General features: G+C 41.9%; 1 protein-coding gene across 1 annotated transcript in view; it reads left to right on the forward strand.

The window, feature by feature from the left end:
- The window catches only part of WDR70 (WD repeat domain 70), a 157,977-nt gene that overhangs the window by 954 nt on the left and 143,294 nt on the right, over positions 1-13,729 (forward strand). Inside the window, exons 3-5 of the mRNA XM_084880581.1 lie at positions 1,890-1,973; positions 8,728-8,848; positions 12,749-12,944. Of these exons, the coding sequence (XP_084736707.1) occupies positions 1,890-1,973; positions 8,728-8,848; positions 12,749-12,944 (401 nt within the window). The remainder of the gene's footprint in view (positions 1-1,889; positions 1,974-8,727; positions 8,849-12,748; positions 12,945-13,729) is intronic.

Genomic DNA, 13,729 nt, shown 5'->3' on the forward strand with positions numbered 1-13,729 from the left:
GGGGCAACGCGCTGCCAGCGGAGCGACCTGCCCGGGCCCTCGTCCTCTCTGAGTCCAGCCTTTCATCACAGATCTTCCCTCCGTCTCTGTAGCGCCGAGGCTGGGCACGCCATAAGGGAAAAGGCCAAACAGAGATGTAGGCACCCCTTGAGGATATATCACTGTTAATAGAAATAAGCATACGTTGTTTTCTCACCCCATTTCTCTTGGGGCTTGGAGAGAACAAATGTCAGGCAAATGTGCCCAAACCTTTTTTTAAAAAACTATATTTTATTGATTTTTTACAGAGAGGAAGGGAAAGGGATAGAGAGTTAGAAACATCAATGAAAGAGAAACATCAATCAGCTGCCTCCTGCACAACCCCCACTGGGGATGTGCCCTCAACCAAGGTACATGCCCTTGACCGGAATTGAACCCGGAACCTTTCAGTCCACAGGCTGACGCTCTATCCACTGAGCCAAACCTGTTTTGGCGTGCCCAGACATTTTGTTTATTCTTTTTTATAGTCACTTATTTTGGTAATGTATATAGTTTAATTCTTCATATTGTGAGGATTTCCCCATATTGTAAAACGTTCTTCCAAAACATGATTTTTTAAAAAAACATTTATTTATTTGCTTTAACTAAATTTTATTGGGGTGCCCTAGCTGGTGTGGCTCAGTGGATAGAGCGTCCGGCCTGTGGACTAAAGAATCCCAGGTTTGTTTCCAGTCAAGGGCACTTGCCTGGGTTGTGGGCTCGATCCCCAGTAGCGGCCATGCATCTCTCATCATTGATGTTTCTCTCTCTCCCCCTCTCCTTCTCTGAAATCAATAAAAAAAACTTTAAAAAAATTTTTTGGGTTGACATTAGTCAACATGAACTAAAACGTGATTTTTAATGGGTGAATAATAGTTTATTTAATAGAAGTGTCATAATTTGTGATATTTTAAACTTTTTCCTACATAGTTTCTAATTCTTTTATCAAGAATGCTAAACTGAACATTGTTGCAAATAACTATCTCCTTTTGTTAAAGGAATCTTGTGTGTATTTCCATTGGGTAGCTTTCTAGAGGGACTACTTTAAGAGAAATGTAAATATGAAAAGGCAGCCAAAACATTGGGAGTATATCTTTTAATTCTTATTGATACATATTACCCAGCGCTCTGCGGGTACATCAGCTTCAGTGTTCTATAAGAATGCCATTTTTACCATGTTCTTACGAACAGAGTAGCTGTTATTTAAAAAAACACGATGAAAGCAAATATAAAATTGCTTCCTAGCTCATTCAGGGTATTGTCAGAATTAGGTCCTTTATGGTTTTAGGGCTGAGGCCCTGTTACCTTGCTGGCTGTAACGTGTGAGTCTTTGAGCTTCTTAAAGTGCCTGCATTACTTGTGGTCTTCGCTCTTCATCTTCAAACCAACCACAGCACCTTCAGTCCTCATCCTTTCCATCTCTCTGACCACATTCTGCCATGTTTGCTCTGCATCTTTGTAAGGGCCCCTGCGACGATAGTGGGCCAGTGAAGATAACCTCTGTAGTTGGAAGTGCATAACTTTAATTACATCTGCGAAGGCCCCTTTGCCATGTGGTGTTACATATTCCCAGGCTCCAGAGGTCAGGGTCTGCCCATTCTCCTTTCTGCCTACCGTATCAGTGTTGTAGCTTCAGGGGGTGGTGTCTAGATGAATTAGAGGAGGATGGGAAAGCTGGCTGGTTAATGGCACTCAGTGATGAGATTGTCATTAAAATCCCCTGGGAAGTGACTCTTTCTTCCTTGATATTTTATGGTTGTCTTGTAACCATGCTATAAATTAGAGCAAGTAGTGCTTGATCAGTCAGTAAAAATTTTTGAATACCTAAAGCTTAGTGCAAAATCACAATCTGCTACTTACTCCTATTTTAGGGAAAAAAGCTCGTACATTTGATTTGGAGGCAATGTTTGAACAGACTCGAAGAACAGCTGTGGAAAGAAGTCGGAAAACACTGGGTAAGAAGTTCAATTATCTGCTGTTTTATTTTTAAATATGTACTGGTTCCTTTGGAAGCAGAGATTTATTTATCTATTTAAAATCTTTATTTTTGAAAGTATTGCATATATCGCTTTTTCCCCCACATTGACCCCTTCCAGCCCACCCCCACCCCCTGCCCCAGCCTTCCCCACCCTGAGGTCTGTGTCCATGGGTTATGCATATATGCATACAAGGGCTTTGGTTGAGCACCTCCCACCCACCCTCCTCAGTCTTTTCTCCAAGAGCACTCTGTTCAATGTGGAAGCAGAGGTTGAAAAAAACACATGGTAAAAATTGTATCTAAATAGGATAAGAAGTCTGAGTGCTAAAGTCTTTAGAAGTATGTGTTATGAACAAGGATTCTAAATTAATATATGAGATCAGAATAGCAATTTCTTTATTCCATCTCCTTCCACCTCTATTTAATCTATTTCATTTTTTCTTTCCTGCTTACAGCGGAACCAGTGTTTGGAAGGCTGGGCGAGAGCTGGCTCTCAGAGCTGTGCACACCACTGACTGTTGGCCCAGACAGTACATTACATTGAGACATACAGTGAATGTGGCTGCTGCTGTTGAATCCCTGCATTAATGAGCTGTATCAGACATTTAATGAAGGTCTTAATTTCCAGACTCTCTGTTTTGATAGCAGGCGGTTGCCAACTCTAGGTACCACCACCTCAGGGTCTTTGAAGGAGACTGACTCCACACTGCTTTCTTTGGAACTGCTTCAGATCGTTCTTACACTAGCTAGAGTGGAAGGGGCTAGAAATCAGGCAGGACTCCTGGAAAAAATTAATTGAATGTTGTTCTTGTCATTGTTGGTTTTAAAACATTATAGCAGTAGTTCAATATAATAAAAGTAGAGTATGCAAAAGGTCCCCTCAACCGGGAGGTCATCCAGGAGTTGGAATAGGGGCAGGCTGGCTGGGGGAAGGGAGGGAGGCAGTGCACAGGCCTCTCGCATTTGATATTTGGGAAGTGAGTTTCACATGAAATATTTTTGTTCTCTGGGAGAATAAGTTTGTTTTTATTGTGAAAAGATAGCTTTCTACAGATACTATTTATTGTGTGAAATTTCAAACACATACAAAACTATAGTAGTAGAATCCCATGTACTTAATCACACAGATTAACTACTGTAATAATTTATAGCCAGTGTTATTTCCAGATAGTGTGCTGACAAGCAAGCAGTAAAGGCTGTCTGTCCTTCATAGCCCTTTGGAGAGAGCTGGCTCACTGTTAGATAAGTGGTGCTCGTTAGATAATTTTGATATCAAGCCTCTTTTGGCTGCCCACTGCACAAAATCCAAATCAAGGTGGATGGAAAAAGTGGGTTATTCAAGTGCCGGCAGCTTGAGAAGGTGGCGCACTCTTATTGATACAGGCGGGTTTTTCTAAAGAGGGAGGAGGAGGAAGAAGAAAACAACAAGGAATCAAAAGGAAGGGATTGAGAATTTTCTGTTGAGGGGGCTACATGCAAGTCAACACAGTCTGTTTAGATAACTGGTTGAAGGCCAGTAAATCTCTCAGGGCTATAATGTCTGAAAGTTGGAGTCTGCTTCTTTTGAAGTTAGTTCCTAGAATTCTTCAGCGAAAATAGGCTGTTTTACCTGCAGTAGTTAACAGATCATCATTTATAGTAGGGGTGGAGAATCTTTTTCTGCCAAGTGCCAGTTGGGTATTTATAACATTCACCAGGCACACAAAATTATCAGCTTAAGAATTAGCCTGCTGTATTTTGTCAAACATTTAATTAACTACCCCTAAGGCCTTGACAGGGCCCGACCAAATGATTTCGAGGACCTTATATGGCCCATGGGCCGGATGTTCCCCACCCCTCATTTACAGAAACAGTGTCAAAAAGAATGGTAATTTTAATTTTAGTCCTTAGGAAGTGTGGTCCTATCAGTTGTGGAGCCTCAGTTCACTGCTTTGGAACCTAGAAGCTCTGTTACTTCTCTGTGGCTTAGAGTTATACCATGGAATACTAGGCAGCAGTAAACAAGAAGGATCTCTTACCCTTTGAGACAGCATGGAGGGACCTGGAGAGTATTATGCTAAGTGAAATAAACCAGTCAGAGAAAGACGATATCACATGATCTCATTCACATGTAGAATCTAAGTAACAAAATGCACTGATGAAGGGAGTGGATCCAGAGACATGGAAGCATGGAACAGAGTGGAATCTTGGAGGGAAGATGTGAAGGGTGATCAACCAGAGACCTTGTATGCATATATACACAACTCGTGGACACAGACAATAGGATGGTGAAGGCCTGGGGCGTGTGGCCTGGAGGGGGTCAGTGGGGACAAAGGGGAGACATGTAATACTTTCAAAAATAAGGATTTAAAGGATAAAATAAAAAAAAACTTGGTTTGGAAAAAAAAAAAAAAAAAAAAAAGTAAACGTGGGGTAATGGATATGCTCATTGATTCCATTTGGAGAATTCTTTCACAGATTATATGTGTATTACATCATCACGTTGTATACTTTAAATGTCTTACAATTTTGTCAGTTATACCTCAATAAAGCTAAAAAATAATAGTACCAACTTCAGAGGTGGTTATGAAGAGTAAAGATTACAGGAAGTGCTGAGAACAATATCTGGTACATAGTAAGCTCCATGTACTAGCTGTGATTTTTTTTTTTAAGTTAAAGCTGACAATAAGATGCTTTTAGTTATTGCAAAGAAGTCATAGGAGATCTAATAAAAAATGGCTCAAATAGGAAACATTTAGTATCACACATGACAGGAACTCTGGAGTGGGGCTCTTCGATCTTCTGAGTTCTGACATGAAGGACGAAGTTTTTCTCCCTTTTCTGCTTTGCCACTTTTTGGGTATTGGCTTGTCCTAAGCTGACTTTCCTCATGGTCCAACATTGTCAGCAGAATTTTGTTACACGCAGATGACCACTTCTGGGGGCTGAAAGGGGACTGTTTTGTGTATCACTTTTTAGGAGGAAGAAAACCTTTCTCAAATGTACCATCAGCTGGCTTGTCTTCACATCTTACAGGCTAGTATTAGTGTGGCATACCAGCTCCAACCACAGCCATTGAAAGCAGTATGGTTGACTTGGAATTGAGATTTACCCCAGGACGGCAGAGAGGGGCCCTGCTCCCGAAGCACAGTGCTGCCCCCTACCTAGAGAAAGCTCTGGCTTTCTGAGCAAGTCAAAAGGGGAAAATATGCCTTGGTGTTTCCTGCTTAGGGTAACAACTGTCCCAAAGACCTGAGCCTAGAGTCCAGGAGTCCAAATGTGGTATTCCAGTGCCTCCCAACCTCACCCTGGAGGGCGTGGAAAGATTACTGGAGAAGCTGGGTGACAGGAGCCTAGCAGGCTTACTCTTAAATTTGGACATTATCCTATTTTAAAATTTTTTCAACCTCCTGCAGCTATCAGAGTGTAAAATTGTTGACCCATATCAGCCTATCAGAGAACACACACACTGAAAACCCCAAAACAAAAAACCTGAGCCAGAGTTACAGCATTTTCTTTACTTCTTCCTGGAGAGTTTTATCTTCCACATCCTATCTAATAAAAGAGAAACATGCAAATTGACCGCACCTCTGCTAAGTGAAATAAGCCAGTCAATGAAAGAAAAATACCACATGATCTCACTCATCTGTGGATAATAAAGAACATTATAAACTGATGAAAAATAAGATAGATACAGAGGCAGTAAAGCACCAGACCAGGGATCTTCAAACTACGGCCCGCGGGCCACATGCGGCCCGCAGAGGAGTCTGATCCGGCCCGCCAGGTTTTTTGGGCAGTGAGCGCAGCCGAGGTGTTACAGTAGGAATTAGTTCATATAGTCCGGCCCTCCAGCTCTCTGAGGGACCGTGATCTGGCCCCCACTTTAAAAAGTTTGAGGACCCCTGCACCAGACTGTTAAATTACAGTGGGAAGGTTAGGGAGAGGTGGGGGAGATAAGAGATCAACTGAAGGACATGTGTGCATGCATATAAGCATCACCAATGGACACAAAACACTGAGGGGTGAGGGCATGTATGGGAGTGGGGTGGGGGGCAATGATAAGATATGTACACATATAATACCTTAAAAAAAATGGGGAAAAAAAGAAACATGCAAATTGACTGCACCTCTGCTAAGCCCACAAGCCACACCCACCAGCCAATCAGGAGCAAGTATGCAAATTACCCCAACCAAGATAGTGGCAGCCACAGAACTGGAGCTAGCAGGAGGCTTGGGTTGCCCCCAGCAATGGAGAAAGCCAAGTTTCCCACCTGCCCTGGCTGGCCCTCACCTCTGCTCAAGACTACGAAGTTTCAATTATAGAAGATAAATCCCACATACCTGCTTCCAGCTGGCCCTGGCAGCTGCTCAAGGAGGTGCTGAAAAAGGCAAAAGGCAAAAGAGGGGCTGGGAGCTTGGGTCGCTGGGGGCCATGGCCAGCCTGCAAATAGCCATCAGCCCCTCACACAGGCTGGCCAGGCACCCCAGCAGGACCCCCACCCTGGTCTAGGATACCCTTCAGGGCAAACCAGTCGACCCCCACCCATGCACCAGGCCTCAATCTATACTAATAAAAGGGTAATATGCTAATTAGACTAGGAGACCTTCTGGATGTTCTTCTGGACATAGCCATGGTGGCGGGGCCGAGGTAGAGGTGGTTAAAGGTCAAGAGGGGAGGACAGTTGTGGGTGATCAGGCCAGGATAGGACAGCAGTTGTGGGTAATCAGGCTGGTGGGGGGCAGGGCTGTTGGGGTTAAGCGGACCAGCAGGGAGGCCAGTTGGGGGTGAGCAGGCTGTCAATGGGGTCAGTTGGAGGTGATTAGGACAGAGGAGGGGGCAGTTTGGAGTGAGCAGGCCAGCAGGGGGGCAGTTGGGGGGTGAGCAGGCTGGCAGGGGAGGCAGTTGGGGGTGAGCATGGGGGGCAGTTGGAGGTGAGCAGGCTGGCAGGCAGAGTGCTTAGGGGAAATCAGGCAGACAGGTGAGTGGTTAGGAGCCAGTAGTCCCGGATTGTGAGAGGGATGTCCGACTGCCAGTTTAGGCCTGATCCCTGTAAACCCGCAGTAGGACATCCTTCGAGGGGTCCCATGTTGGAGAGGGTGCAGGTTGGGCTGAGGAACACCTCCCCCTTCCCGGTGTGCACAAATTTTGTGCACTGGGCCATTAGTCTATATATATATAAAACCCTAAGAGACCATTACAACCGAACAACCAGGATGACTGGAACAGCCAGAGCAACTGGAAGGACTGGAACTAACGGCTCCACCAGTCACTATGATGAGCACTGATCACCAGGAGGCAGACGCTCAACACAGGAGCTACTCCCTGGTAGTCAGTGCACTCCCACAGCCGGAGCACTGCTCAGCTGACCAACCCATCCCAGTGGTCCACCAGCCCGGTGGCAGCCACTCACTCCCTCAGTAGTCTGGCAGGTCCAATCTCCAGAGAACAGGCCAGGCACCAACGGGACCAGCACTGCTGGCACAATCCCTGCAGTGCCGCTGGCCTCCTAGAAATCAGCCTTGGGCATTGCAGCCACTTCCCCTTCATAGGTGTTCCTCAAGGAAGAAAAGATATAAAAGTGGCCACCAGGTGGCTCCTGACAAATGGTGTGAACATTAGAGGGAGGGATCCGGATACTGGGCCAGCAAGGGCATCCCCCTGCTCGCCTGGATGGCCAATGGTATCCCGCACTCCCAACCCCCGAACCTCACCCGTGTTCAAATTCGTGCACCAGGCCGATAGTTTGAAATAAAAGCCGAGTTAGTTGTGGACATTTGCTGGTTATCTCCTTGTTTCTCATCCTTCATATCCAAGGAAGGGAAGACTCTGAAGAGTACAACATTCTAATTAATAAGTGCCCTTTGGTACTGCTTAACTTTGGGTGTATTGTTTTTCATTATTAAGGGAAAAATGTTAAAGGTTATCTCAGGCTATTGAAGATGGTAGCAGGTGAGAACCAGACTCTTCATATAATTCATTTACTTCCCGTTGTATTCCCTATTGTAGAGTTTGATGATCAGAGGAAAGAGATTAAATTTCCTTGGGTAACTTTAGTCTTTCCAAAGAAAACAATTCTACAAACCTAATATAATTGACATTTTCTCATGATTTTGGTATAAAGTCTCTGACCAAAACTCCAGTGTGGGAAGTTCAGAAATAAACAAAGAGCTGAATTATGGTTTAAAGCATTCAAAATAAAAACTAAAATTACGTGGGGATGTGAAGTATAGCATGGGAAATATGGTAAATAATATCATCATAACTATGTATGGTGCCAGGCTTGGTATTTGAAATATCAAGGGAACAATTGTAAAGTACATGATTGTTTAACTACTGTGCTGTACACCTGAAATTAAAGTAATATAATAATGAATGTAAAATATAATTGAAAAAAAGTGAAATTACATCAAATCTTACCTTTGAACACTTTTTTACTTATCACTTTCCTTATCTTTCTACATAGTCCAATCCAGGTTAAAATTCTAATCACGTGCTAATTTTATTTAGCATATTTGTTAATATTTTTCAAGATTTGTACATTTTTTATCATTACTTGTATTGGGTTTATTTTATATTATGTTGATATACAGTAATTCACTTATTTTCCCAGTGTTGGGTATTTAGGGTGATATTTTTTTGCTTTTAGTGATAACACTAAGTTGCATTTTCATGACTGTTAATTTTCAACCTTTTTTAATAACTGACAAATTTTGAAGTTTTAACTGTTGGAAATTTATTTTTATCTTTTCAGAAGCAAGAGAAAAAGAGGAAGAAATGAACAAAGAGAAAGAATTAAGAAGGCAAAATGAAGATATTGAACCAACATCTTCAGGCTCAAATGTGGTCAGAAATTCCTCTAAATCATCTTCTAGGTACTTGACTTTCTCAAAAGGATTCTATTAAACTGTCATTTTCTAGATATTCATAACACAAGTTAGGCAGAGTTCCTGACACTAAAAGCTTGCATAATTTCTCCTGCTTTAGGCAATAGTATAGTATGGTATATCCCTAGGATCATGAGAGGGTCCTGTGTCACACTGAGTCAGTTGAGGTTTTCTGAAGTTTTCCAGTTGCAGTGTTGAAATCTGTGCCTTGCCGGGACCGGTTTGGCTCAGTGGATAGAGCGTCGGCCTGCGGACTGAAAGGTCCTGGGTTCGATTCCGGTCAAGGGCATGTACCTTGGTTGCGGGCACATCCCCAGTAGGGGGTGTGCAAGAGGCAGCTGATCAATGATTCTCTCATTGATGTTTCTAACTCTCTATCCCTCTCTCTCCCCCTCTGTGAAAAATCAATAAAATATATATTAAAAAAAAAGAAAAAAAAGAAATCTGTGCCCTTTTTTTTTTGTAATCCTCACCAGAGGACACTTTTTCCATTGATTTTTAGAGAGAGAGGAAGGGAGGATGGGATATATATGTATATATATATATATATATATATATATAGAGAGAGAGAGAGAGAGAGAGAGAGAGAGAAAGAGAGAGAGAGAGAGAGAGAGAGAGAGAGAGAGAGAGAGAGAGAGACATGTGAGAGTGTGAGAGAGAAACATGTATCGGTTGCCTCTGGTATGTGTCCAGACCAGGAATCGAACCCACAACCTTTTGGTGTAAGGACAATGCTCCAACCAACTGAGCCACACAGGCCAGGGCTGTGCTTTTATGATTTGTTTAAGAAATGAGTTCTTAACTCTGTAATTATTTCTGGTATTTTCTTCTAAAGTTTTAAAGTTTTATTTTTCATATTTAAGTCTTATTAATATAAAATTGTGGATAATCTGAAGTTGTCATCCAGTTCTTATTTTTTCCTTCACATGGATAATCAATTTTGACAGCCTATTTATTTTAATGTTCAAGATTTTTTGTTTAGTAGACTTTATTTATAAGTGCAGTTTTAGATTCATAGCAAAATAGAGCAGAAGGTATGGAGATTTTTCCATCTGCCTCCTGCCCCCATACACTTATAGCCTTCCCCATTAGGAACATCCCCCACCGAAGTGGTACATTTGTGATAATGAACCTACACTAACACATCATCATCATCACTCAGAATTCATAGTTTCCATGAGGATTCACCTTTGGTGTTGTACATTCTATGGTTTGGACAAATATATAATGACGTGTAGCTCTGCCATTATCGTATCCGTCAGAATGATTTCACTGCCTTACACAGTTACTTGCTCCACCTATTTATTGCTCCCTCCCTGCTGTTAACAATCTCTCATCTTTTCTTTTTTTAATGTTTTCATTGATTTCAGAGAGAGGAAGGGAGAGGAAGAGAGAGAGAGAAGCATCAATGATAAATTTGCTCCCTATGTTACTATACATCTTATTTAATGCTTAGTTAAGCTGTCTTAAAAAGTCAGCTGAGAAAAAAATTAGGATTTGATTCTTAACTGTCTTTTTAAAAAAAATTTATTTTATTGATTATGGTATCACATAATTGTCCTTATCCCCCAATTCCCATCCCAAACCCCTCCCTACATATGCCCCCACCCGCCTGTTGTCCATGGCCACTGGCTAGGCCCATATGCATGCATACAAGTCCTTTGGTTGATTTCTTCCCCTTACCCCCACCCCCCCGCCTTCCCTCTGAGGTTTGAGAGTCTGATTGCTGCTTCTCTTTCTCTGAGTCTGTTTTTGTTCATCAGTTTATGTTGCTCATTATTTCCTCTAGATGTGTGAGATCATGTGATCCAAGAAATATCTTAACTGTCTCTGTCTTTTCATCTAATACATATTGTTTCTCAGGCTATGGTTCATATATATATATTTCATTGATTTCAGAGAGGAAGCGAGCGGGAGAGAGAGGAAAAAAAAACACATTAATGATGAGAGACTATCATTGATTGGCTGCCTCCTGCGTGTCCCACGCTCAGGATCGAGCCCAGAAGCCAAGCAGGTACCCTGACCTGCAATTGAACTGAAACCCCCTGGTTCATAGGTCAGTGCTCAACTGAGCCACACTGGCCAGGCTCTGGTTCATATTTGGTACCACATTGAGTCAAAGGCATTTTTAAACATGGGATGTATTCTGTTTTCTGTCAGGACATTTTTGGACATAATTTCATGGACTTTGAAAATATGTTAAAGATTATTTATTTTCTTGGCTTGTTTACATCAGAAGCAAAAAGGCAGAAATGGGGTTAGAGGCTGCACAGAGAAGCTGATGCTTTCCATCCAGTTTCGTGTGGGTATTAGGCCTGCATATCCAGCCATGAAATCAGCATGGGTCCATGCAGTTCTCAGTTCCGTGCTTTCTTCTGAAGTAGTTAACTCAGTTAAAGCATGGATGCTAAGGATTAGCATTTCAGTTTAGCGTTCTCTATGGTTTGAATAATTTTGCATTGAGAAAATCTGACTTCTGAACCAGTACAGCTGGAAAACTGAATTAATCACAAGGGAGAAAACTGGGGAGAGTGAATGTTTTAAAACAAATTTGTTCAGTCCCCCAACCATTGCTATTTGTTGAATATCTTGTGGCTTAGGCACTGCTTCAGGCGCTGGGGATACTGCAGCTAGCAAGTCAGATGGAACTCTGTGCTCATATTATGGTGGGGGTACTTGAAGGGATGGATAACAGATATAAACAATAAATAAACACTCAAATGAGATAACTTAGCATGCAGGTAATAAAGATAATCAAAGTAAGGCAAATGAGGTAATAGTGAGTGACAGGGAGAGTTTGGAAGTTTAGAAGCCCTCTTTGTGGAGGCGATGTTTGAGGAGACCTCGCTGAAGAGAAAGGCGGTGTGCAGTCAGTGCCAAGAGGGACTGCCAGGCAGAGACCCTCGTGCTGACCAGGCTTACCTACTCCCTTAGGAAAAAGCCCTCGGGCCGGGAGCTTTGCAAGCACAAAGGGAAACACTCTGTAGAGGTTTGCTAGCTCCTACCTTTGCATAAGGATAGCCACATGTGAGATGTATTCCTTTCAATATTGAACCTGGATACAAATAAATGGAAAAACCCGATTTGTCCTTTAATGGTTACGTCAGGCATCATTTGGGTGCTAGAGACTTAGCAGTGAACACAAAGGAGAGACATTTTTGTTTTCACGAAGCTTACATACTGGGAATACTTTATTAGAAGGCAGTGACACTTTTGAGTCCTATAAAATATTTGACAGTTTAATTGATACAATTATGAATGCAGTTCTCAACCCTTTGGGATAGGGTACGCGGTGGGGGGATGGTGGATGGTGGTGGCTTCCAGAATGCTTAGAGGTGTTTGATAAAAACCTTATTGAGAGTTCTCTGATGTGCTGGGTAGAAAAACAATAGAGAATCAATATGGTACTTCCCAGAATGAGAATATTTTTAGGATCCCCAATGCTACATTTAGCATTTTAACAACTCAGCAAACTTGGATTAGAACAGAGAAATAATTTGTATTTTAGAAAATATATTGAAATATTTTTGGAATAATATGAATTTTCTTACATGACTGGCTTTATCCACCTTTGTGGCTAAAGTGATTGGCTTCAAATATAGTAAAGAGTGATTTTTTCTTGTGGATGTAGTACCTTGCAGTTTTCTTACACATCCCGATTGTTCTGCTGGCCCTTTGGGAGGAACCATGGTCTACTGGGCCGCTAATGTATAACTGATATAGCCTTTATTTCTGACTTTATGTTTATGTAAGATTAAGTAGATAAAGTAAGTTTTTTAGTATGTTCTTAAGATGAAAACAGTTTGAACACTCAGTTGCTCAGGGTGAGTCGGGGTTTCCTGAGAAATGTTGCCGCAGTTGCAGAGAGTCCTCTTTTTGTATTTTCAGTGATACCAGCAGTAGTGAAAGCGAAGAGAGTTCTGACTCCTCTGATGAGGAGCTGATCGGCCCTCCTGTACCCCCTACAATGGCGGAAGACCCCGGTGATCGGATGGAGGAAGCTATTGGTCGTTTACCTCCACCTCTTCACGAGGAAGAGGAAGATAGTGATGATGATGATGATGGTGCTTCAGAAGAGGAGGAAGTAAGTATTTAAGAATTCAGTGGTACAGTGTCTTTAGAGTAATTTATATATCAATTCCCTGCTAGACTGTTATCTGTTATTCGTGAGAGCAAATTAAAAAGGAAAAAATCTGAGTTACTGAAAGCCCTTGTTGAAAGACTGTAAAGGATGTACTTCTGGAATAAAGAAACAGCATTCAAAAATAATAGATGGAGGGCCAGAAGCAATGTGTTAAAAAAGAAATTGTAAATAATGGTAATGAGGATTTAAAAGCAAAATGGGTCTAAAATTGTTCTGGAAAATGATGTGGAAGATAGGATAGTAGAATCAGTTCATTTTGAAGACCTTGTATTATTTGGAGGAGACTAGAGATATTAATTAACTTCAAGCAAAATTAGTTTAAGTCAAGCATGTAAATTGCAGTTTTAAAAATAACTTCAAGGAATATAAATAAATTGTGTAGCCTCAAAAATAGTAAAAGGAAAAAACATAAAGGAAACCATTGGGAACAGAGAATGGAAGACAGAAAGGTGTTGGGAACAGGGAAAATTTGCTGAAATGAAGGCCTAAATCTCTACAAGTGCATGATATGGTGGTGAAATGTCATGTGATTAGTGTATGGCTGAGTTTGCTTACTAGGGGCAAGTGGGCATAAAATTCAGAGAGCAGTACATAAGACGTACTTTCTGGAGGAGCTAGAATTGGAGCCTTGTAGAGAGTGACATTTTGGTAGACATGGTGGGGGTAGGTCACATCCTGTCTACATAGAATGAATGGCAGGAACAAAGGCACAGTGTACAAGAATA

This window comes from Pipistrellus hanaki, assembly GCF_964339955.1.
Source record: "Pipistrellus hanaki genome assembly, chromosome: 4".
Taxonomy (NCBI): Eukaryota; Metazoa; Chordata; class Mammalia; order Chiroptera; family Vespertilionidae; genus Pipistrellus; species Pipistrellus hanaki.